Source organism: Salmo salar, chromosome ssa16 (genome assembly GCF_905237065.1).
Source record: "Salmo salar chromosome ssa16, Ssal_v3.1, whole genome shotgun sequence".
Lineage (NCBI taxonomy): Eukaryota > Metazoa > Chordata > Actinopteri > Salmoniformes > Salmonidae > Salmo > Salmo salar.
The window spans coordinates 21,357,842-21,380,557 of NC_059457.1; the positions used below are offsets into that span (position 1 = coordinate 21,357,842).

The following is a 22,716-nucleotide window of genomic DNA, read 5'->3' on the forward strand; positions in this document are numbered from 1 at the left end:
TCCCGCTTTACCACCACCAAAACACCCCCAGACCATCACATTGCCTCCACCATGCTTGACAGATGGTGTCCAATATTCCTCTGTCCAGTGTCTGTGTTCTTTGTCTATCTTAATCTTTTATTTTTATTGCCCAGTCGGAGATAAGGCTTTTCCTTTGCAACTCTGCCTAGAAGGCCAGCATCCCGGAGTCACCTCTTCACTGTTGACATAGAGACTGGTGTTTTGCGGGTACTATTTAATGAAGCTGCCAGTTGAGGACTTGTGAGGAGTCTGTTTCTCAAACTAGACACTCTAATGTCCTCTTGCTCAGTTGTGCACCGGTGCCTCCCATTCCTCTTTCTATTCTGGTTAGAGCCAGTTTGCTCTGTTCTGTGAATGGACTAGTACACAGCGTTGTACGAGATCTTCAGTTTCTTGGCAATTTCTCGCATGGAATAGCCTTCATTTCTCAGAACAAGAATAGAGTGACGAGTTTCAGAAGAAAGTTCTTTGTTTCTGGCCATTTTGAGCCTGTAATCGAACCCACAAATGCTGATGCTCCAGATACTCAACTAGTCTAAAGAAGGCCAGTTTTTTTGCTTCTTTAATCAGGACAACATTTTTCAGCAGTGCTAACATAATTGCAAAAGGGTTTTCTAATGATCATTTAGCCTTTTAAAATGATACATTTGGATTAGCTAACACAATGTGCCGTTGGAACACAGGAGTGATGGTTGCTGATAATGGGCCTCTGTACGCGTATTTAGATAGTCCATAAAAATCTGCTGATTCCAGCTACAACAGTCATTTACAACATTAACAATGTCTACACTGTATTTCTGATCAATGTTATGTTATTTTAATGGACAAAACAATAGCTTTTCTTTCAAAAACAAGGACATTTCTAAGTGACCCCAAACTTTTGAACGGTAGTGTATCCTAAACAGAAAACTAGCCCCCGATCCCCCAACACCCCAACCTCTCCAGCCATGTCCTTCCACCCCCAACCCCTCCTCCCCCATTTTCTCCAGAGAGAGAGCTGGCATCTGAGTGCTCCTGCCCCCTGCAGCCGTGTCTGCACACTGGCCCTGTGGTCAGTCTCTGTTCCTGTCCCTGGCTCTGTCTCCCTCTGTCCTGCTCAGGCCAGACAAAACTAGGCCCAGACCCCAAACTACCCCCCTACTAGGCTGCACTTTCTCTGCTGCTAGATCCCTGCCAAATATCACAGGCCCTGGGAGGCTGTTTCACAACACAGTCTGCAATACAAACCTTTTAAGCTCACTGATAGCTGTAAGCTGTTTTAGATTCAAGCACAGCTTCAGAAACGTAACCTCACCCCACTGATGCTGCACACCTGCTGGATGAGGAGGACACTTGTTTTCCTGTGCATGGAGCATCCTACATCTCTAACCCTCTCTATGATCGCTAATGATCAATACCGCTATGGGAGCCACTATGAGAGTGTTCTGCCAAGTGGTCTGTGATGTACATATTACACAAGCTCACACACACAGGAAAGAAGGTTGGGAGAAAGGCAGGAGGGGAAAGAGAGAGAGCGAGAGAGAGAGAGAGAGAGAGAGATTGTGATATTGTGCTTGGTAAAACAGCTGATGATTGTACTGACCGAGTACAGTGAGCGTGAGCAGCAGGTTCTTGAAAAGAGAAGAGAAGCAGCTGATACACTTGTTCCTGGGCCTGGCCTCGATGGGCTCCAGGTGACTTTCGTGCATCCTCACCTCCACTTGCTTAGGCATGATGCTGGCACTGTGTCAGAGAGAAAGAGGGAGATAGAGAGAGAGAAAGAGGGAGACAGAGAGAGAAAGAGGGAGCCAGAGAGAGAGAGAAAGTTATTTAAACATGCATAATCTGCATTTGACAGGCCCCAGTTTGGTACAGCATTCACATGTCTGGCGAAACTATAGATGCTCATAATATAATCATAACGCATGTGCTTGTGACTGTCCTCATATTGTGAGTGTGAGGAAGGAGGTTAGATTGGGTCTTTACAGTAAAATAGATTAACAATCCCCAATCCAACTCAGCCTTTGTTTTGGACATTCGGGGTTGAATAACCTGCCTATTGATTGGTCCAGCTTACCACCTACTGTACATGCAAACCTATTTTTACAGCGATAAAATGGCCATGTCATAAAATCAAATACTCTGAATACAAACATCATAGAAACAATGACGGGTTTATATCGTCACTCTTGATGACGGGATAACCCTTCACTGTTCTTCAATAGTCTCTAAAGAGCTACGAAATGAACCCCTACTTTCAGAGTGTGAAGAAAATTAATCCTAAACATCAACCAGTCAAAAGCACACAAATACTCTAAGACACAACCAAAATCAGCCAGGGAAACACCAACTTGAGAACAATCTCTCCAGCGTGGTCCCCGCTGAGGTAATGGGAGGGGGACTTTAACCATGAACTGATTTCAGCTCAAGTCACCTGCAGCCCAGAGGACAACACAGGTTCCCCTAGGGGTGGGCCACGGTCCCCCTCTGAGCCTTCACTGAGAGAAGTAGAGGAAGAGAGACCGATGGAGGGAGGAAGGGAAGGAGGGGATGTAGAGAGGTGGAGGAGACAGTCTATAACAAGACTTATTGGAGATGATGGGGAATGGTACAAGAGTAACAGACAGACTGACTGACAGTTTGAACTTATCTGGACAATATATCTCTCTTCCTTTCTTTTTCTCACATGTTCCTTCTCCACTCCACCCACCCCCTTCTCCTCTCTCCTTCTACCTCTCTACCTCTTCTTTTCTCCATTTCTCCATTATCGTATGTCCGGAGGTTCCACTCAGTATGGCTGGCCTATAGGAACTGAAATGGGGCTTTTGACCAGTAATTACCTGTCTGTAATTTGTATTATCTGTAATAATGGTATGGGAACAATAATGCATTTTATTTTGTGAAGTGGTTTCTTGCATCAAACAACACAACATTTCAGTCACCTCCTTGTCTGAAGGACAGGTGGATGAACAGGTTAATGTCAAGCCCTACATTTTTTGGGGGAAAAGTCTCATGGAATGTAGGACTACATTGAGTACCACACATTGGCTGCTACTGTAGGCTGAATGATAGAACAGCTATTTCCATGTTAAAATGTTATGGGATGCATTTTCTCCGCTGTTTCTGATGGTAGGCCACTCTGGTAGGCCTACATTATGATCAAATAGCCACTGTCTGAAACTGTAACTTAAAACGGGTACAACCTCAGTGTTCACAGTAAACGCACTGGAAGTATTTCACAAAGTTCAAGTTCGCGCTCAGCAGACCTGAAATTTGCTCAGTGCCGGAAAAATGTTGGGCGTCAACTAGACTTTTAAAGTAGCTTTACAAATTGAAGTGTTTGCTCGTTAGAGCAGTCTAAACAAGAGTCTATTTGTGTTAATTGGAGAAATGAGAGGAGAGACAGCTGTGGCTGTCATACAACACTCGCACAAGTGTGAAGGAAGATGACGATGACATGTTGGGAAGGAGAGGGAATGGTTTACTAGAGAGACTGATACATCTTTGTTTCTCAATTCATACATCTCTATTATGTCATTCACAATCCACTGTCCCAGCAATTTGTTTGAAAAACATCTTTAGAATTTCACTTTTAAAACATCAGTCAATTATCTGACAGAGATGATTGTTTAATTTGTTAGTCACCATACGCCCATTGACCCTATTCATGAAGCATGACAGTTAATAGATTACAAAGAAGGATGAAGAGGAAATAAACTGAATCAGTGATTCTGAACTTTGACCGTACCCCTGGGGTTAGCAGTACCACAGTCACAAATACACAGAGGGTATCCCAGTCTCCTTAATAGACCTCTGTTGCTCACATCCTTACCCTCATGGACACTAATGACTAAACGGAATTGAGAGACTTCCACCTAGTCATCATTCATCAAGTCTTTTTTACAGTGGTAGAGCGAAAGATGGACAGAACACAGTTAGAGAGCAATGTAGCTAAGATTCTGTATTTTGTTTTGGGAAGAAGCCAAAGTATTGACACATTTTTTTAACCAACCTTATAGGTTCGGTGTTGCACAACGGAACACCATTCACCGGACACACAGGCAAACACAGATACACACACAACCACACATGCTGAGGAGAAGATGTAAGAAAGGGGATCTCAGACTCTATAATGATGTGTCTAAGGCTTGGCTTTAGGATAGAACAGCTGGCCTGTTCCTAGGCACACAGACGGAGCGAATACTCCCACTTATTCACTTCCTATTTCATACGTGTGAAAAGCAGAAAGGACATGTAAACACCATGCACAGGCACACATCAGTCATCATCACACTATCATCGCAGCTGTTATTATTGCTTTGGGTTGTTGAAGGAGAAGCCATATTAATTAGAAGGAAATGTAATACAAAACAATCTATTTGTAGTATGGAGAGATCTACTGCATGAATGCTGTTAATTAAATAATCTTTCCTCTCTTTTCATTATAGTTAGACCGAGGGCAAGGGGGAAGTGGGGAGGGCTGTGACATTATGATTAACTATGAATGGCACTCGCATTAGTTATCCTGTCACAGTACTAGCCGATACAAGATACGTCCAGACAAGAGCCATCCGATTAAACAGAATAACTAGCAAATTAGAGCAAGCACAATAATAGTTACAGGAACTCAATTCCTTTCTTTCTCAGACATTTACATTTTAGTCATTCAGCAGACACTCCTATCCAGAGCAATTAGGGTTACTTGCCTTGCTCAAGGGCACATCAACAGTTTTCTCACCTAGTCAGCTTGGGGATTCAAACCAGCAACCTTTCGGTCACTGGCCCAACGCTCTTCACCACTAGGCTACCTGCCTGCTACCTCCCATTCATCCCTACTCTATTGTTCACTCCTCCTCTGTCTGATGGGATAGTCAGATAAACCAGATAGTGAGCTCGGTCAGAGTAATTGAGTTACAGAACAGTAGGGTGCGGTTGCTGGCCCAGGTGACATGAATGTTTCAGTCACTAAGCTAGGGTATGGATCAACTCCCTGTGACCTCAGGTACCATACATTAGGACATGGGGGATGTCTATATCGTAGTGAACCCCTCCCATCACTATCACCCCTATTACCGTGACAATGATCTTACTCTGGAGATGTCAGGTTTAATGACATTTTCATTCACCTGCGTTGGTGCAATTTCATTTTTCAGCTGAAAACACCCAGTCTTTATCACATATCCATATTTTTTGGCACATCTAACTTCAAGTTTGTATCATCAGAACAGATAGGATAAGAAAATGCCATTTCAGTATATGACAGTAGGCTGTCCATCATTTTACTGCCACATACGATATGTGTGCATTGTCACACATACTGTAGTGTATTATATAGTACAGCATAGCTTATTGTAATGTTACTGCTGTACTTTGTATCAAGCTACAATTTTGATTACTGTTACACTGCTATTTGAGATTTTAATTGGATTTGTCACGACGTTCTTGATTATTATTCTTGTTTTTATATTTTAATTATTTGTGTACTTGTTTGACATTTTACTGCCTTGTTAGGAGCTAGTAACATTTTGCTGCACCCGCTAAAACATCTGCTAAACTGTGTATGCAACCAATAAACCTTGATTTGATTTGATGTATTCTTAATCATGGAAAAGTCATTGGGTTCCCTAATATCACATAAGGTAGGTGCACTTCTCATTAGGCCACCAAAGGCTTGATGCAAACTAGGTGAAAACAGAGGTGATATGGGGATAGTAGACTTAAAAACCTGAACATCCATTATCAGTTTCTATTTAGTAACCCTCTGTAATTAAATTGTATTCAAACCACCATGGCTAGACATGCCATCTGTGATCATATCACTTTATGGCTAATATCATGTGAACACTCCTTCAGGCCTATTGTAACGGCCGTCGTATATAGTAGACCAAGGCGCAGCGGGTTGAGTGCTCATTTTAACGTTTTATTTTAATAAACTTGAACACTTAACAAAAATAACGACAGCTAAACAGTTTTGCAGGCTAACCCTAGCAGTGCAAACACAACTTCCCACCAGGGACAGGTGGAAACAGGGCTACCTAAGTATGACTCTCAATCAGCAACAACGATGTACAGCTGTTCCTGATTGAGAGCCATACCAGGCTAACACAAAGAAATACACAACATAGATAGAACATAGAAATACACAACATAGAACATAACCAAAACCCCGGAAAATTCTAAACAAACACCCCTCTACATAAACACATATATCAACAAACCCCGAACCACATAAAACAAACACCCCCCTGCCACGTCCTGACCAAACTACAATAACAAATAACCCCTTTACTGGTCAGGACGTGACACCTATAGTCTCTTTCTAGGCACAGACGGTACCTTCACATTGTGCATAATTGTCATGTCCTGACCATAGTAAGATGTTATTTTCTATGGTAGAGTAGGTCAGGGTGTGACAGGGGGTGTTTTTCTATGTTTTCTATTTCTATGTTCAGGTTCTAGTTTTCTATTTCTATGTTGGGGTTGTTTGGGATGATCTCCAATTAGAGGCAGCTGGTCCTCGTTGTCTCTAATTGGAGATCATACTTATGTAGGGTTTTTTTTCCACCTGGGTTTGTGGGAGATTGTTTCTGAGTAGTGTATGTTTCACCTCTGCATCGTGGTTTGTTTTTGTTCTTTCAGTTTATTTTGTATGTATCGCATAGTTTCACGCTGAAAATAAAATGTGGAACGACACACACGCTGCACTTTGGTCCGCTTCTCCTTACGACAATCGTGACAATAATGATTTAAAACACTACGTCACAGGTCTGATCTTCCCATGCAAAAAGATTTCTCTGGGTTTCCTGGCTTGACTTTTTTCCCACTTAGCATCAACTGTTATGAACATAACCCTATTTGTGAGTATAAGCTGCCTGTAGAAAATGCCCTAGACATGTTCAAACCTCTCCATGTTCCAAAAGCGCAGGTTTTCTCCGCTCATCAGCGACACCAGCAGACCACAGATGCCCTTTCATCAATCAACAATAGGATCACTGTGCCAGAGATGAGCAGAGTATTGCAGGAATGTACTTCATCTCTGGTGCGGTCGAGGTGAATGCTGTGTACATTGACCGAAGTTAATCTTCAGCCTCAGGCCAGGCTCTTTAGGAGTCAGTCAGCCAATAGAAAGACAAGGTGGAATCCCTGCTGCTTCATCAGACACTGTCATAGGTATGTCAGAAGATATAACACCCCAGCACATTAACCTGAGGGCTACGAATGGATCTTCCCAAAAACTCAGCCACAGTTCACAGTAGGCCAGCAACTCTTTAGCATCCAGCAAGACAAGAGCATCCAGCCACACTGACCAGAGCTGCCCAGTCAGTCCTGATGTCTGTCACTACCATTGAAGTGGACCAGACTAGAGTCCAAAGGAAGCACATTCTAACACACAGATTCACACACACCATACAGAGGGCTAGAGGGAGGAGTACACTGCCTAGTTTAAAAGTGAAAATCCCTTAGGGGGTTCCTCAATCCATTCCCTACAGGATGGTCCTAGACAGAAAACACTCTCTAATCTGGGCTTCATAACCTCTGTATGGGCCAGCGGACGAGTCTGAGAGACATTCTGCTGGAGAGATGAGCTAGTTTATGGCACGGGATGGTCAGTGCTTCTGTAAGCCTGTCCCTTTATGGATGGAAACAATGTTTAATGTTGTCGTCATGGTCAGAGGATGAGTTGTTAATGGGAAGCAGTGTCCAGCTATGTCATCAGACAATATATTGTATACTTCACCCAGCATCCCCAATACTGGTTCAGGGTGAAATGTTGCATCAGAAAACCTCTGGTTCCTGGTAATGTGGAGGTCACAAGGGGTTAAAGTTATGCATGGATATCGGGGTCAATACACAACATAGAGGGATTAAGTCCCATCATAATGGTTCCTGATCAGGAATCCTAATCTTATATATCATGTATGTATATATATACCATATGTCAGTATGTTTCTAAAATATAATATAATAGTTGCCATGTACAGTACCAGTCAAACATTTTGACACACCTACTCATTCAAGGGTTTTTCTATATTTGTCATCAAGGCAAAGGGTGGCTACTTTGAAAAATCTCAAATATAAAATGTATTTTGATTTATTTAACACATTTTGGGTTAATAAATGATTCCACATGTGTTATTTCCTAATTTTGATGTCTTCACTATTATTCTACAATGTAGAAAATGTCACACTCGTCGTAAAGATGGGACCAAGGCGCAGCGGGAATGTGTATACTCATCTTTTATTTGGCAGAAAGAAGGAAAAACAAAACACACGTATACAAAAATAACAACGATAAACAGTCCTGTAAGGCATATAGCTAGCTATACAAGGAACAACTACCCACAAAATCCCACAGAAAAACACCCCTCTTAAATACGACCTTCAACTAGGAGCAGCTGCTTCCAATTGAAGGTCAACCCCATTAACTAAACATAGAACTAGACATACTAGATAAACATAGAAATATACTAACATAGAACATAGCCCAACAAACCCCGAAATACTCTAAACAAACACCCCTCTCAAAACAGAACATAGCCCAACAAACCCCGAAACACTCTAAACAAACACACCCCTGCCACGTCCTGACCAAACTACAATAACAAATAACCCCTTTACTGGTCAGGACGTGACAGAAAATAATACAAATAAAGAAAAACCCTTGAACGAGTAGGTGTGTTCAAACTTTTGGCTGGTACTGTATGTGTCAATAAGTACTGAATAGTAATCCTTTTTTTATTCTAGCCCTATATCAAGAACGCTATATCCATCAGATTGATATATTGTGGAATCAACATTTTCATACGTGACGAAGAAGTCATACATTTAGGCAACTTTATGACAATATCTAAAACAATCTATGAAATAACAGATATCACTGCATTCAGACTGAAAGTCGACTTCACAGATGAAGGAGAATACCTCTAGGGTTGTCATCATACTGGTTTGTCCCCTGTCTCCCAGCAGCACTGGATTTCACAACCTACAGTATAGAGTACTATTACATCATTCCAATCTAGGAAATGTGTTGGAAAGCTATTTCCTCTCACAGACAAATGACCATCAGCCCAACAAAAGCCAGAGGAATGGCGTCACTGCCAACAGAGGTTGTGGCATGAGAAATCACTCATCCCAAATCCCTTGAATTGTCATACTCTTTCAGACATTTCTAGCTCGGAGAGGAAAGAGACCATTTTGGGGATGAGGAGGGAGTGGGGAGGGGGATTCGCGGATACTGGGGTCATACCACCACCACCAAGCCAAAATTGGGGCCTACAAGGGGTAGGGCAGAGGGAGGGAGGCAGCAATCCCTGCTCTTGGCTGGGACCATGTGAAGCTCTCCGCTTCCCCTCTTCTCCCTCTGAGGGGCTTTTGTCTCGCCTGCAAACAGTGCTGTTGGCCCCAAGTCACCCGGCCAAGCGCTGAGTCCAAGCTGGCAGTGGCGAGAAAGGGAGAGATGGAGGGAGGGGGTATGGAGGGTAAGAGTGGTTTGAGGGGGGCAGTGGGCATGTCAAGAATGCCAGTCCCATTGAGGGCCGTTGATGTCATGCCTATGCCCACCGTGGGAGAGCAGAGAAGAGGAGCGGAGGGGGGTGAGGCGCCCTTTTCTCTCCCCCCCACCCCTCCCTCCACAGTTCTCTTTTTCCGGAACGAATGAATCTTTCAGGAGCGGCAGGCCATTGTGTCCCATAATCGAAGGCGTTTATCCCAATTTTATGCTGCTTCCCGGGGCGAGGAGGTTCCCCGAGCTCTGGCTTTCAGAGGTCCGTTGTGGTGCAGTCAGCACCCAGAGGAGTTGTCATAGCAACACACCGCACACCAGAGAGAAAGGGAAGAGAGGAGGCTCGATGGCTGCTGTGCACACGCACTCTCTTTCTCTCTGTCTCACACACACACACACACACACACACACACACACACACACACACACACACACACACACACACACACACACACACACACACACACACACACACACACACACACACAGACAGACACACTTGATAGATTAATGGAGGTAGTAGGCACCTTAGATTGTCATTTCAACTAAAGAAAGCAAGACCTCAAGGAACAGTGTGTAAAAAAAACATCAAATACACCCAGACACTATGGCAACACCTTTAAAACCACAGCAGCTTAACTAGCCTTTTCCCACACCACCTCGCTCACATACCAAAGAACTATCCCAATTAAAATCAGCACAATACAGTACAACAGTACTCCACAAAGGACAATGCACTGACATTTCTGTATAGCACGTAAGGCAAGGCACTGGTGTGAATCTAACTACATTGTGACTCCAGAGTTTTTGCTTTCGAACACTTGTCTTGAAACTCTCCAGTGTGCTGGTTATAATGTGTGTGGTGCCAGAGCTGGAGGGCCAGGGAGATGTAAATGACCTGCAGTTTCCCAGTGGGCTCTGAGGGGCCCCATGCCCGTTCTCATAACTGTAGCACCACAATGTGGCTGTGAGGTAGAGATAGCTGGAGCTATGCCAGGCAGGCCCCGGATATCTGTTGACCCCTTTGGGGCCTCCCAGCCACTTCCCATGCAGTAGGAGATGGGATCACACACTAGCCTGGATGGCTGTGAAAAAATATGCTTAAATGAACCTCTTAGCAAACACGTAAGGTTATGCCATGCGTAGAAAGAAGGAGATACATTCTTCAAAGTGAAGGAAAGGGGAAAGTTGTTAGCGAGTCTTCATTACGTATTCCACAAGGGTGGATAGGGTGAATGGATTCCAAGACATGTAGATGGTTGGACATGTACAGACACTGTTACTTTTGAGGAAACAACTGAATGGTTGTGTCAGAGGTGCTCAGAGAAATCTGATAACTACGTGGTATAGAGAATATCTGATATTGCCTACATAATGGTCTCCAGTTGCCAATCAGACCAAATTGCACCCTCGATTGCTGAACATTTCTCCCTGTTTGTGCCCCCCGGCCTCTTCATATTATCAGAGCCAGAGCGGGTGTTTGTGTGTGTGTGTGTGTGTGTGTGTGTGTGTGTGTGTGTGTGTGTGTGTGTGTGTGTGTGTGTGTGTGTGTGTGTGTGTGTGTGTGTGTGTGTGTGACACTAGCAACCTGGCTTGGGGTCGATGTTGGTCAAGCTGTTCTACTGCACTGGACCAAGAGGACTGTCCACTTTAGCCCCTCAGAGGGAGAAGAGGGGAAGCAGTGAGCTTCACAAGATCCCAGCCAACAACAGGGATAGCTGCTTGCCCCTCTCCCTCCCTCCCTCTTCTCTCCACCTTGCAGGCCCCTCTTTTGGCATGGTGTGACCCCTGTGCCCGTATCCCCCTCTCCCCCTCCCTCCTTCATGCCAAGGCCACACACATGCATGTAGACACACACACACACACACACACACACACACACACACACACACACACACACACACACACACACACACACACACACACACACACACACACACACACACACACACACACACACACACACACACTATTTAGAGAAAACATATCACCCTCATTGTAATTATCCTAGATCTGCACACATGGGATGCCACTTCAACATTGACTTATTTCAGTCAATATGGCTCTTTCAGGTCATGTGACATGGCCTGTGAAATGTGATACGTCCAAGTCCTGTAAAAAAGCTTTGCCATGGCACTTCCATTTTTTAACGAGAGAGAGAAAGCTGGCAGAGCTGGCTGAATCCGATTCATCTGTGCCATATTAATAGAGTGAGTAAGAAAAACAAAGACAGTGATTAAGGGTGAGTAAGAGTGAATGAGTTAGTGAGTGGATGAGTGAGCGAGAGGGAGAGTAAATAAATTAGTGAATGAATGAATCTCTCAGTTTTTCTCTCTGTCCCTCTCCTCCTCTATTCTTGTATCTCTTTTCCCATTCGCTCCCTCCAACTGCTATTCAGTCTCTCTCCACCTCTTACTCTCTCTCCCATGCTCCCCCCCGCTTTCTCTCTTTCTCTCTCTTCCATACTCATAGATAGTAATAAACAATACATTCTCTCAATTTCCATCTCTCACGCTTCTCTCCCTTACAGTCTTTTATGGTCTGATGCTGCTGTCAGCTTGTGGTTTTGTTGGCTCTCACAAAGACACCCCAAGGATTTGGTTTCTGGGTTGTCCATCTCCCTCCACCGCTCTCCACCTCTCCCCAACCACCTCTCCACTTCCTCACCTCTCTCCATCTCTTCCTAAACATCCCTCCACCTCTCCACCTCCCTCCACCTCTCTCCATCTTCCTCCCTTGGATGAAAATGCTGCAGAATGAAAGGCCAGCAGCGACTCTAGGAATGTCCCTCATCACACCTTCCTTTTCTCCCTCTCCATCTCTCCCTCGTTCCCTCCGCCTAATCAGAGAGGGGCTATGTTCCTACGCTAGAGCGCCTCTCCACCTCTATTCTCACCTCTCTGTTTCCTCTCGTTTCTCTACTTTTCCCCACCCCTGCGTTCACGCTTGCATGAGGCAGCACTGCTATCATTAGTGCTGGCGCATCTGTTTAACAGAGCTGGCTGTACAGCACAGAAGAGAGGAGCGCAGCTTTTGATGGCTTCAGTCCGATCCCCACAGGAGCTCATTAAATCCGGAAGAAAGGCCCACCACACCCCCTCCTACAACGCTACACTGCACTGATCTATCAGAATGAGAGGGTGGGAGGGAGGGAGCGAAGGAGGGGGTGAAGGAGGGAGCAAAGGAGGGAGGGAGAGATAGATGGATGGGTGGAGGAAGAGAGGGGCAGGAGATAGAGATGGGAGGAGGAGGACAAAATGAGGGAAGGTGTGGGTGTTGGAAGAGGGAGGGAGACAAAGAAAGGGGTGAGAAAGAGAGAGAGTAAGCGATAATGGAAAGAGAGTGAAGGGGAAAATGGGAGTGGGTGGTTCAAGTGTAACATAGAGAGGCCAGATTAAAGCAACCAATTGAAGTGGAGATGGAGTATGTACTGTAAGTGTATTTGTATCTGAGAGGGATCCAGTCTGGGGGTTACAGGAGAGGCTGACATCTGTGTTAGAAGGCTCACCCTGTGAAATTAGATTATTGCATCTAGAAAACAATTTCTGTTTCATACATCACTAGGGTCACATGCCACACTCTCTAATGTACATAATGTGTGCAGATACACACACACACACACACACACACACACACACACACACACACACACACACACACACACACACACACACACACACACACACACACAGTCAGCAGCATACATGCCTGTATAGCCAATCATCTCCTTGTGTCTGGTCCTGGTCATACAAGGCCAGTCGAAAGGGTTGCAATATCCCAGGATTTGCCAATAAGAGGACTAGGGAGGATGAATGTGCTTTTACTAATTAAACACTCCAGTCTGAGGACAGCCCTTCAGACCCAGCATAGCTCTCCTCTACTCTACTCTCCTCATCCCACAGTATGGTTCTACACTCTTAGAAAAAAGCGTTCCAAAAGGGTTTTTCGGCTGAAAGGAGAGTAAACTCTTAGAAAACAAGGTGCTATATAGACCCTTAAAGGGTTCTTCAGCTGTCCCCATAGGAGAACCCTTTGAAAAACCTTTTTTTTCCAGATAAAACTATTTTGGTTTCCATGTAAAACCCTCTGTAGAAAGGGTTCTACATGGAACCCAAAAGGGTTCTACCTGGAACCAAAAGGGTTTTACCTGCAACCAAAAAGGGTTCTTCAAAGGGTTCTCCTATGGGGACAGCTGAAGAACTGTCTATATGCTGTCTGTCTATATATAACTGTTCTATATAGCACCTTTGTTTCTAAGAGTGTGCTCTCCTTTCTTGCCTTCACACCACCCCAGACAGACAGCATTCCTCCACACTGACATACAGACACACGTAAGTGCAGGCACACACATAGACAGGCACATTATACCATATACTGGCAGCCGTATATGCTAATACCTAGCGCACAGTCAATACATCCAGCTCCATGCTGAACTGTTCATATCACAGAACGTTGGTGGCACCTTAATTGGGGAGGATGGCTCGTAATAATGGCTGGAAAGTATAAGTGGAATGGTTTAAAGTACATCAAACACATGATTTCCATGTGGTGATGCCGTTCCATTCGCTCCGTTCCAACCATTATTATGAGCCGTCCTCCCTTCAGCAGCCTCCTGTGGTTCATATACAGGCTTCACAATAACCCAGAGACATCCAGAGATATCCACTATACACGCGATGTCTATACAAAACTTATACAGGATGTGCTTCATTAGTGCAGACAGTCTCTGTCATCTACCAGCTGCTCTGTATCCAAAGACTCTATTATAGATTCCTCAAGACACAACTTATATCATACTGCTACCGTTACTCTAGAGATACCTACCTACAGAAGCACTGTATGTCATCTACCGACTAGAAACAATGTAATGCTCACTAAACGGCAAGTACCACAGTAGTTGTACAACACTATGTGGAAAGAGTTGACTGAACATTCATACTGTTCTGTGACATACTTAACTCCTTGGTAAACACGTGTAAACTCTAATAGAACCAGGCTAATAGATGTTGACAGTGAGGGCATCAAGAATTCATTTTATATTGTGTCTCTCTAATTGTGACACTGTGTCTGTGTTAGATAATACATTTAAACCAGGATGCAGATCAATACCAGCTAGCACCGATGGGGAGGGAGAGGAGGGAGGGAGATGAGGAAGGGAGAGGAGGAAGAGGAGGGAGGGAGAGGAGGGCTGGTATCAGGGATGCAGGAGAGTGTGACAGAGTTGTCAGTGGAGTAGCAAGATTTCGCTCAGAAGACTCATCTCCTCTCTTTCTTCCTTCCTTTCTCATTCTCTAATCTATACATCTCTTTATACAATGTATTTTATCTGCATCTGTGTAATAAGCACTAGTTATGCTGCTGACCATTGCCTTGCTTGTGCTGATGTGTCTGAATGAATACCCCTGGGTAAGAAATACATTTTCTTAGCCAAGATCCTGTTGCCAAAAATCTGGAACACTGGAATGGATACTGAGCAAACAAGTGCAGAGCATACTAATAAACCTATTGCACTGCTGGGGAAAAGTCTTGCTGGACCAGACCTAAGTGTTTTACTAATGACTAGCCTAGCACTGTGACTTCCACTCAATTCAAACAAACATTGGGGACATACAGTACATAACAACAATTTATATACCAAATGAGAAAGTGCTCCTTTTGTCTAGTCTTTTGAAGTAGGGCCCTAGGGCTTGCAGGTAAGCACGATTTGCTTGGCATTTGAAAGCCTGTGCTTTATGACAACTTTATTTCAGTGCATACTTTGGCACGCCAAATTTGCTGTCGTTTCAGAACCACGTTGAGCGGGATGACCGCCTGCTGTTCTTTCAGAACCCCATCTGGCTCTGGCTGCACAAAACCTTCAGTGAAAACAGAGGAATTTTACATGAAAAACAATGATGACAAACACCATACAGGATTTTATAGCGTACAGTAGGCAATAGGCCCGAAGACTCACTGTATAGGAATAGGCATATCATCTACAGTCTACTGGCATATTGAATGTGTTGTTGTGATGGAGACTGGGTAGCCTATTGCCGCCTGCTGCACATGTGAAATGCCCTTGAGGGCTGGTCCCCGGTTCATTGTTTTTCTTTCCACGTCATGATTCGGCGCATGTTTTGTCAAACTGTGTAGATATTTCTGCAGCCTCACGCAGTTATGGAATGCTGTTGTGTGTGTGTGTGTGTGTGTGTGTGTGTGTGTGTGTGTGTGTGTGTGTGTGTGTGTGTGTGTGTGTGTGTGTGTGTGTGTGTGTGTGTGTGTGTGTGTGTGTGTGTGTGTGTGTGTGTGTGTGTGTGTGTGTGAGCGAGAGAGAGAGAGAGAGAGAGAGAGAGAGAGAGAGAGAGAGAGAGAGAGAGAGAGAGACTGGACTGCTTCTTCCCACTCATTTATGTCAACGAGCCTACTACCAGTGGGAGTCCATCATAATTACTTACATTTACCTACAGGTATTTCTCCCATCAAGTGTCTGATACTGTATATGTAATCCCCAAATTCACGCTCAGGGAATCCTCTAAGGGTGTGTTATACCCTTGAGCCGAGGTCTGAGGCACAAAACTAAAATTCCCCCAAATACACCAGCCTAATCAATCCCCGTTTGTATGATTCCCTGTGCTGTTCTCTCAACTGTCAGACTCTCAGTGAGTTAAAGACAGCAACCTTCTATGGAAAGTTTGAGTTGTTCTGCAACAAAACAGTGTGTAATTGATTTCTAACATAACATCTATGACATCTGAATCAGAAAGACCCTAGTGATTTCCTGCCTTCAAGTTTGTCTTGTCTCTTCATTCACCATCATTACGGGCCTGCTTGTGCGAATGACACAACTACACTTATCTCACCGTGTTAGCTTGGTGTTTTTAACACAGACAGATATATTAGTAAAGGCCCAAGCCCAGGGAGGGGAGTTGGTGCAAAATACGATATGATTACAATAGATTCATATCGGAGGAATTCAACGTTATTTGCTTCCCACTAATTACAGAAGCCACAAAACCTAGGCTACAGCAGAACCACACAAGTTTTGAAAGCTCCTTAACTGCGAGAGACATGTCAAGTATGTGGTTGCCTGGTGGTTGCTACTACACTCCATACGTGCTATTGAAAGGATTGGTAAGAAATCAATCAATCAATAAAATGACATGATAGCATCTATTTTTACAGCTGCCGTGTCAACTCTCAGAGCTTATAACAGACAGATCAGGACGATAACCTTCACATCTGCACATTATAGGCCATTATGAGAGAACCATTCACACCCCATCTACACTCAAACCATCCAACTATCATAAGAGGCCAATAGCCTATACCGTAGAAAACGGTGCATTCCTCTCATCAAGGACTAACTGCTGTTGTATCAGCATAAGCCAACAGTTCTCATCTCCTGTGGAACACATAAACAAAGGAGAATATACATCACAGAGGGCTAATACTTGTCCTGGAGGGCCCCGCACATCTCAACAGTTGTTGGGAGAAGGGAGACAACACGTTTAGCTGCTCTCATTGGCACTCCCTACTCTGATGTACAGTAGACACTATGTGCTCACAGCAGCACACAATGATACACTTGTCAATTCCAAAAGTGTCTAATAATCCATCTAATAATGACAGGTGAAATGTGCATGGTTTGGACAGAGAGGGAGGCCTACTGAAGGTGGACAGATGGAGAGATACACAGATAGATGGATAGATAGATACATGAATGCAGGTCCTAATTAACCAGTGCATGGTGTGGTGAGCCAAGAAGCCAGGAACAAAACCCCATCTGTGTTGGTCAGCCATTGAGGCCTGGCGCTCTTGGAACATGCCACCCTTGCTGGAATAATGGGCCACTTTAGAGTCCTCCAAGTTAGTTCACAGGCCCCAGGGCTGGGAAACCGCTATATTGCAGGGTTCACAAGAGGTTTTTAATTGTTTCCTCTGTTTTTTTATTTTTTTCTTCTTTTTTTCACTCTATCCTCTTTTAGTTCTGAAAGGGGGGCTGACAAACAGGCGATGAAGGGGATAGCTGTGTGTTCCACTGGACAAGCGGTGAGGTAAACAAAACATGGCTGTATGCTCCATCGGCTCAGGCTTGGGGATAGGCTGAGGGATGGGGGGCGGGGAGGGGAGGAGGGGCAGGAGAGGAAGGTTGAGGGCTGAGGGGTAGGGATGATAGGGGAGTATTAGGGGTTCGGGGAGCGAGGGGAGCGGGGAGAGGGGAGAGGGGTATGGGTAAAAAGAGGGAAAGGGGGGTCCTCCGGAAGGAGAGGGAAGTGGGCGCAGGTCGTTGAGGTTACTCTTCAGAGTGAGGCCATTGTCCTTGGTGCTGAAGTTCTCATGCATGTCCCCCTTTTGGCTCCCAGAGTGTCTGAAAGTGATGGAGCTCTCTGCGATTAAGCAGCAGCAGCTCAGCTCTGCGCTCCCACAGCCCGGGCTATTTACATAGTCAAGAGGGACATTAATGCCCACCGATCCCCCTGGGCTGCACAAAGCAGCTCACAAACCTGCCTCACAGGCCCATTAAGGCTCTAAATTGAGGATTTGGGGGGAGAGAAAAGGGAGGAAAGGAAGAGAAATAAGGGGAGCGATGGAGCAGGGGGGTTGATGGAGGAGGAGAAGGGTGTGTATTTTCACTATCCATTTGCAACCAACTTAGACCACAGTGGTGGAGAGAAGTCTCAGCGATACTGTTTGGCAGATAATTTTTCTACAGCTCCCAAGTGGCTGTGGAGACACCACCATTGTTCCCTGCGAAGGAGTGGAGTGGTTTCACTGGAGAGAGAGAGGATGGCCAAGTGGAACTGGGTTCCTACTGTCTGCAATGAAATCCACTCACTCTACTGAATATCACCAGGAGGCCTCATGCAAACATGTAAATGCTGGAAAGTATCTGTTTTTAGACAGATACTTGGCTTTGGATTTATGACATTTAACTCCAACCAATCTTCTGTAATTCCCAACAACATCTGGTACTCACCAACAGAAATGCTGTCTGACGTGGTGCATATTGGGACAATTGTTTGGATGAGGTCTTCCATTTGTTTTAATGATTCCTTAATTGTGCTTTAATTATGATCATTCTTTTGTTGCCCCACAATGGTGGATTGTTCTCAGTGGCATGGGCATTGGTGCCAAGAGAGGGAACAAAACGTGTGCCCCCTCCCCTCCATTACCCCATTCCAGCACCCCCACTTCATCAACCCCTCCGTGGGCCCTTTCGTGACTCCCTCCCCGCTGACCTGAATTCCGCTGGAGCGGGTGCCAAGAGGATTGTGGGTGGTTTAGGGTTTGGAGAGAGCGCTTGAGAAAGTGGGGGGAATGGTGACCACCATAACACTTCCCTGGCCTGTACTAGCCCCCAGCACACCCCCGCCACCCCCTGCATACAAATACTAATCTTGGACTTCCGTCCTTGAGATGATGGTTATCTAAGTCACACGACGGGATGCCTTTCAAAAGAAGCGCACTTGAAATCTTGAAACCATTTAGATTGCAGTGAGATTCCACTAAAACAGAAATGTTGACCAATACACAGGTACAGTACAAAGTTGGGTCTGACGCAAACAATCTATGTGAGGAAAATGTATACATTTTGTCCATCTTGTGCAGTTTGATCTGAAAGAGTTTGTTGGAACTCCATAACCAGATTAATTTAGCTAGCTATCTCCGTTTTTGTACGGGACATGACAGACTGACATTGAACTCTTAGTTTGGCTTTGGCCGTTATCAGCTATCCTACAAACTGTAAATAGGAAAGTATGTTGGTGTAATGTCCTGTGTGTAGCTGGTGTAGAGAGTCAGGCGCAGGACGGCAGAAATGCGTAATCAACGTACTTTACTCAAAATACAAAAATACAAGGCAAATATACGAGCCCACAAATAACGGACCGATTTACAAAGAACAATCACTCCCAAACAAACATGGGGAACAGAGGGTTAAATAATAAACAGGTAATTGGGTGAGTGAAACCAGGTGTGTAAGACTAAGACAAAACAAATGGAAAATGCAAAGTGGATCGGCGGTGGCTAGAAGGCCGGTGACGTCGACCGCCGCCCGAACAAGGAGAGGGACCGACTTCGGCGGAAGTCGTGACAGTTGGACTGAATTCAAGGGGCAGCCTTTCAATTTCACTGAACATTACTATCATGTTCAGCTAAGGCAGACTACCGTAAAATACACTGTGTATAAAACATTAAGAACACCTGCTCTTTCCATGACATAGACTGACCAGGTGAATCCAGGTGAAAGCTATGATCCCTTATTGATGCCACTTGTTAAATCCACTTCAATCAGTGTAGATGAAGGGGAGGAGACAGGTTAAAGAAGGATTTTTAAGCCTTGATACAATTACATGGATTGTGTTAGTGTGCCATTCAGAGGGTGAATGGGCAAGAAAAAATATATAAGTGCCTTTGAACAGGTATGGTAGTAGGTTCCAGGCGCATCCAGTTTGTGTCTGCAACGCTGCCGGGTTTTTCACAGTTTCCAGTGTGTATCAAGAATGGTCCACCACCCAAAGGACATCCAGCCAACTTGACACAACCGTAGTAAGCATTGGAGTCAACATGGGTCAGCATCGCTGTGGAATGCTTTCAAAACCTTGTGGAGTCCATGCCTCGACAAATTGAGGCTGTTCTGAGGGAGGGGGGATGGGGTTCAACTCAATATTAGGAAGGTGTTCTTAATGTTTTCTACACTCAGTGTACATGCCCAAGGAAAACGTGTGTATTTTTCTGTCGAAGTAAAGGAAATACAACATGTCCATGTGACAGATGTCCACCTGTGTACTTTGCCCCTCTCCTGAGCACCAAACCAGGGAAGATAAAACCTAAATAGCTTGTTTATGCGATAGATCACGTTATCAGAATATATTTAGAGTTGTGATCTGTAATGCCATTCATCTTTCCTAGAAGCACAGTTTATGGTAATCTAGCAAACACTGAAAGCAAGCCTCAGGAAATGGATTATTCAAGGCAGTATCCAACTGCCGAGAGAAGGCGAGGAAAAGAAACAGCAAACAGCCATGAAAACACACTCAGGACTATATTATTTTCCCTTTGCAACTGCAACTAACAACACTACACAGACTATCTGCAGGGACCCAAAAGTTATTCTAAATTAGAGAAAAATGTTTTCGCTATGACCAGCGGAGATCTATGGGCGTACAGGCAGGCGGGTAGGCAGGCTGGTGAATGCCAGTGTGTATGTTCTGGTGCAGTCAAACAGAAAGGAAGAGAGCAAGGAAGGAGGCTTTTGTTTGTCCAACCCATGGGAATAGGGTCTCATTCTCTCTCAGCTCACTGACGACTGAAACACTGGAGTTACAGGGAGGACTACAGTGGCGAAAAGAGTAAGTATCCTTTAGAAAAGGGAGTCATATGAAGCAGATTGGAATACAGATGTAGGATCTTAATTTGAGCCAGTTTGCTGAAGGAAAATAATCCTGCAGCAACAGGAAATGTGAATTATTATGTGGATTATAATTAATGTACATTTGTGTAGGGGGTGATACATTTTTCGTAAAGGGAAAATCAAGTCTGAAATTTCAAACTTCAGATGCCTTTTTAAATCTCAAATACACTACACATTTTGAATTTCCTGCATTGGAAATGTATCTTGCAACAGGGTGGACGAAATTAAGATCCTATATCTGTAGTAGCATATTCTAGAGATAAGGATAAGGAAAGTGGTCGTGAGGGAAAAAGGAAGAGAGAGTAAAAGGGAGGGAGAAAAAGGGAAAAGCAATGGATTGATGAAATTGAAGGACCAGGGGAAAGAGTGAGAAAGACAGGGAAGGAGATGAGAAGAGAGGGAGCGAGAGAGGCATAAACAGATGGGATGATGAAGCAAAAAGACAGGAGATAAGAAACAGGTAAGAGTAGAGGAAAAGACAGACCGATAGACAGGGGCTAGAAAAGGGAACGACAGAGAGTAAGGCAGGGGAGAGTGGTGGAAGAAACAGAGAGCTAGACAGGGATAGTAGAGGGAGAGACAGAGAGAAGAGGATGGTGAACAGTTTGAGAAGGATCTGGATGGTACTTTGGCAGCTTCTGTATGTTCCCAGGGGGATTACTCAAGTGCTAGATGCTACAGAATGGCAGCGAGCCCACAGTGAAGCCCTATGAATGGAGCCACACAAAGACACACACATGCACACACACACACACACACACATGCACACACACACACACACACACACACACACACACACACACACACACACACACACACACACACACACACACACACACACACACACACACACACACACACACACTATACATGCACACTCTCATCTTCGCTTCCCGTCCTTCGCTCCTCTGACCCTATTCTGCATATTTAACTGTCTCTTTTTTTAAATTCTTCCCTGCCCCCTAAACCCTCTATATCTTTTTCTCTGTCTCTCTCTCTCGTCTCCCTCTCTTTCTCAGTAGCAGTCTCCTCCAGTGCTGGCTGGGTCTCAGAGAAGCAGCAGATAGAGGTTGACTTCCCCTAGCCTGGCTGCCTGGTGACAAGTAACAGATGCCTGACGTCCAGGAGGCTGGCACTGCCCTGTGACCCCCTCAAAGGCTCAGTCTCTCATCCTCTCAGCAGCACACAATGCCCTACTGTCTATCTACCCACCACCATTACTACTACTATTACCCCTCTACCCATTTCGCTCCTCCAAAGAAAATACCTAATAGATCACTCTCTGTTCCCTCTCTCCCGGCCTCTCTCTCTCAAATGAAAAGTTCTCTCCTCCGCTGCCGGAAAATGAAAGTGTTTCACTTCCCTCCATTCTAGCTGAACTCCATTCTCCAGTGAGGATTCTGTTACACTGTAAAGCATCTGGATGACAATACAGAGCAAGGTGTCAGAACAAATCATATTTCAGAACAATGAGCTGTGAGGATCATTTCTCACTCTCAAGCCCTCACACCAATTCATGCACACACACAAACACACACACACACACACTCAAATGTGAGTAATTTTTGCCATGCAATCAAGCCTGGCTGTTATAATAATATAGGAAATACTCTTTGTGGTCTACCCCATATGGATAACCTATTATTGATGTAAATGTTTACTAGTCTTTCTAGTACAACATCTGCACCAGCGTGAAGGCAGTTTCAGTTATTTGATTTGTTTCATGTTTATTGTTTATTCACGCCATTCCACCATCTGGCGTGAAAACGTGTTTCCACTGCTCCGGAGTCCAATGGCGGCGAGCTTTACACCACTCCAGCCG

General features: G+C 44.7%; 1 protein-coding gene across 2 annotated transcripts in view; it reads right to left on the reverse strand.

Annotated features, from left to right (window-relative positions):
• Positions 1–22,716, reverse strand: part of LOC106573351 (excitatory amino acid transporter 2) — a 40,015-nt gene that overhangs the window by 11,857 nt on the left and 5,442 nt on the right. For both annotated transcript variants that reach the window (XM_014148326.2, XM_014148325.2), the window contains exon 2: positions 1,604–1,743. In XM_014148326.2, the coding sequence (XP_014003801.1) occupies positions 1,604–1,733 (130 nt within the window). In that variant the 5' untranslated portion in view covers positions 1,734–1,743. The remainder of the gene's footprint in view (positions 1–1,603; positions 1,744–22,716) is intronic.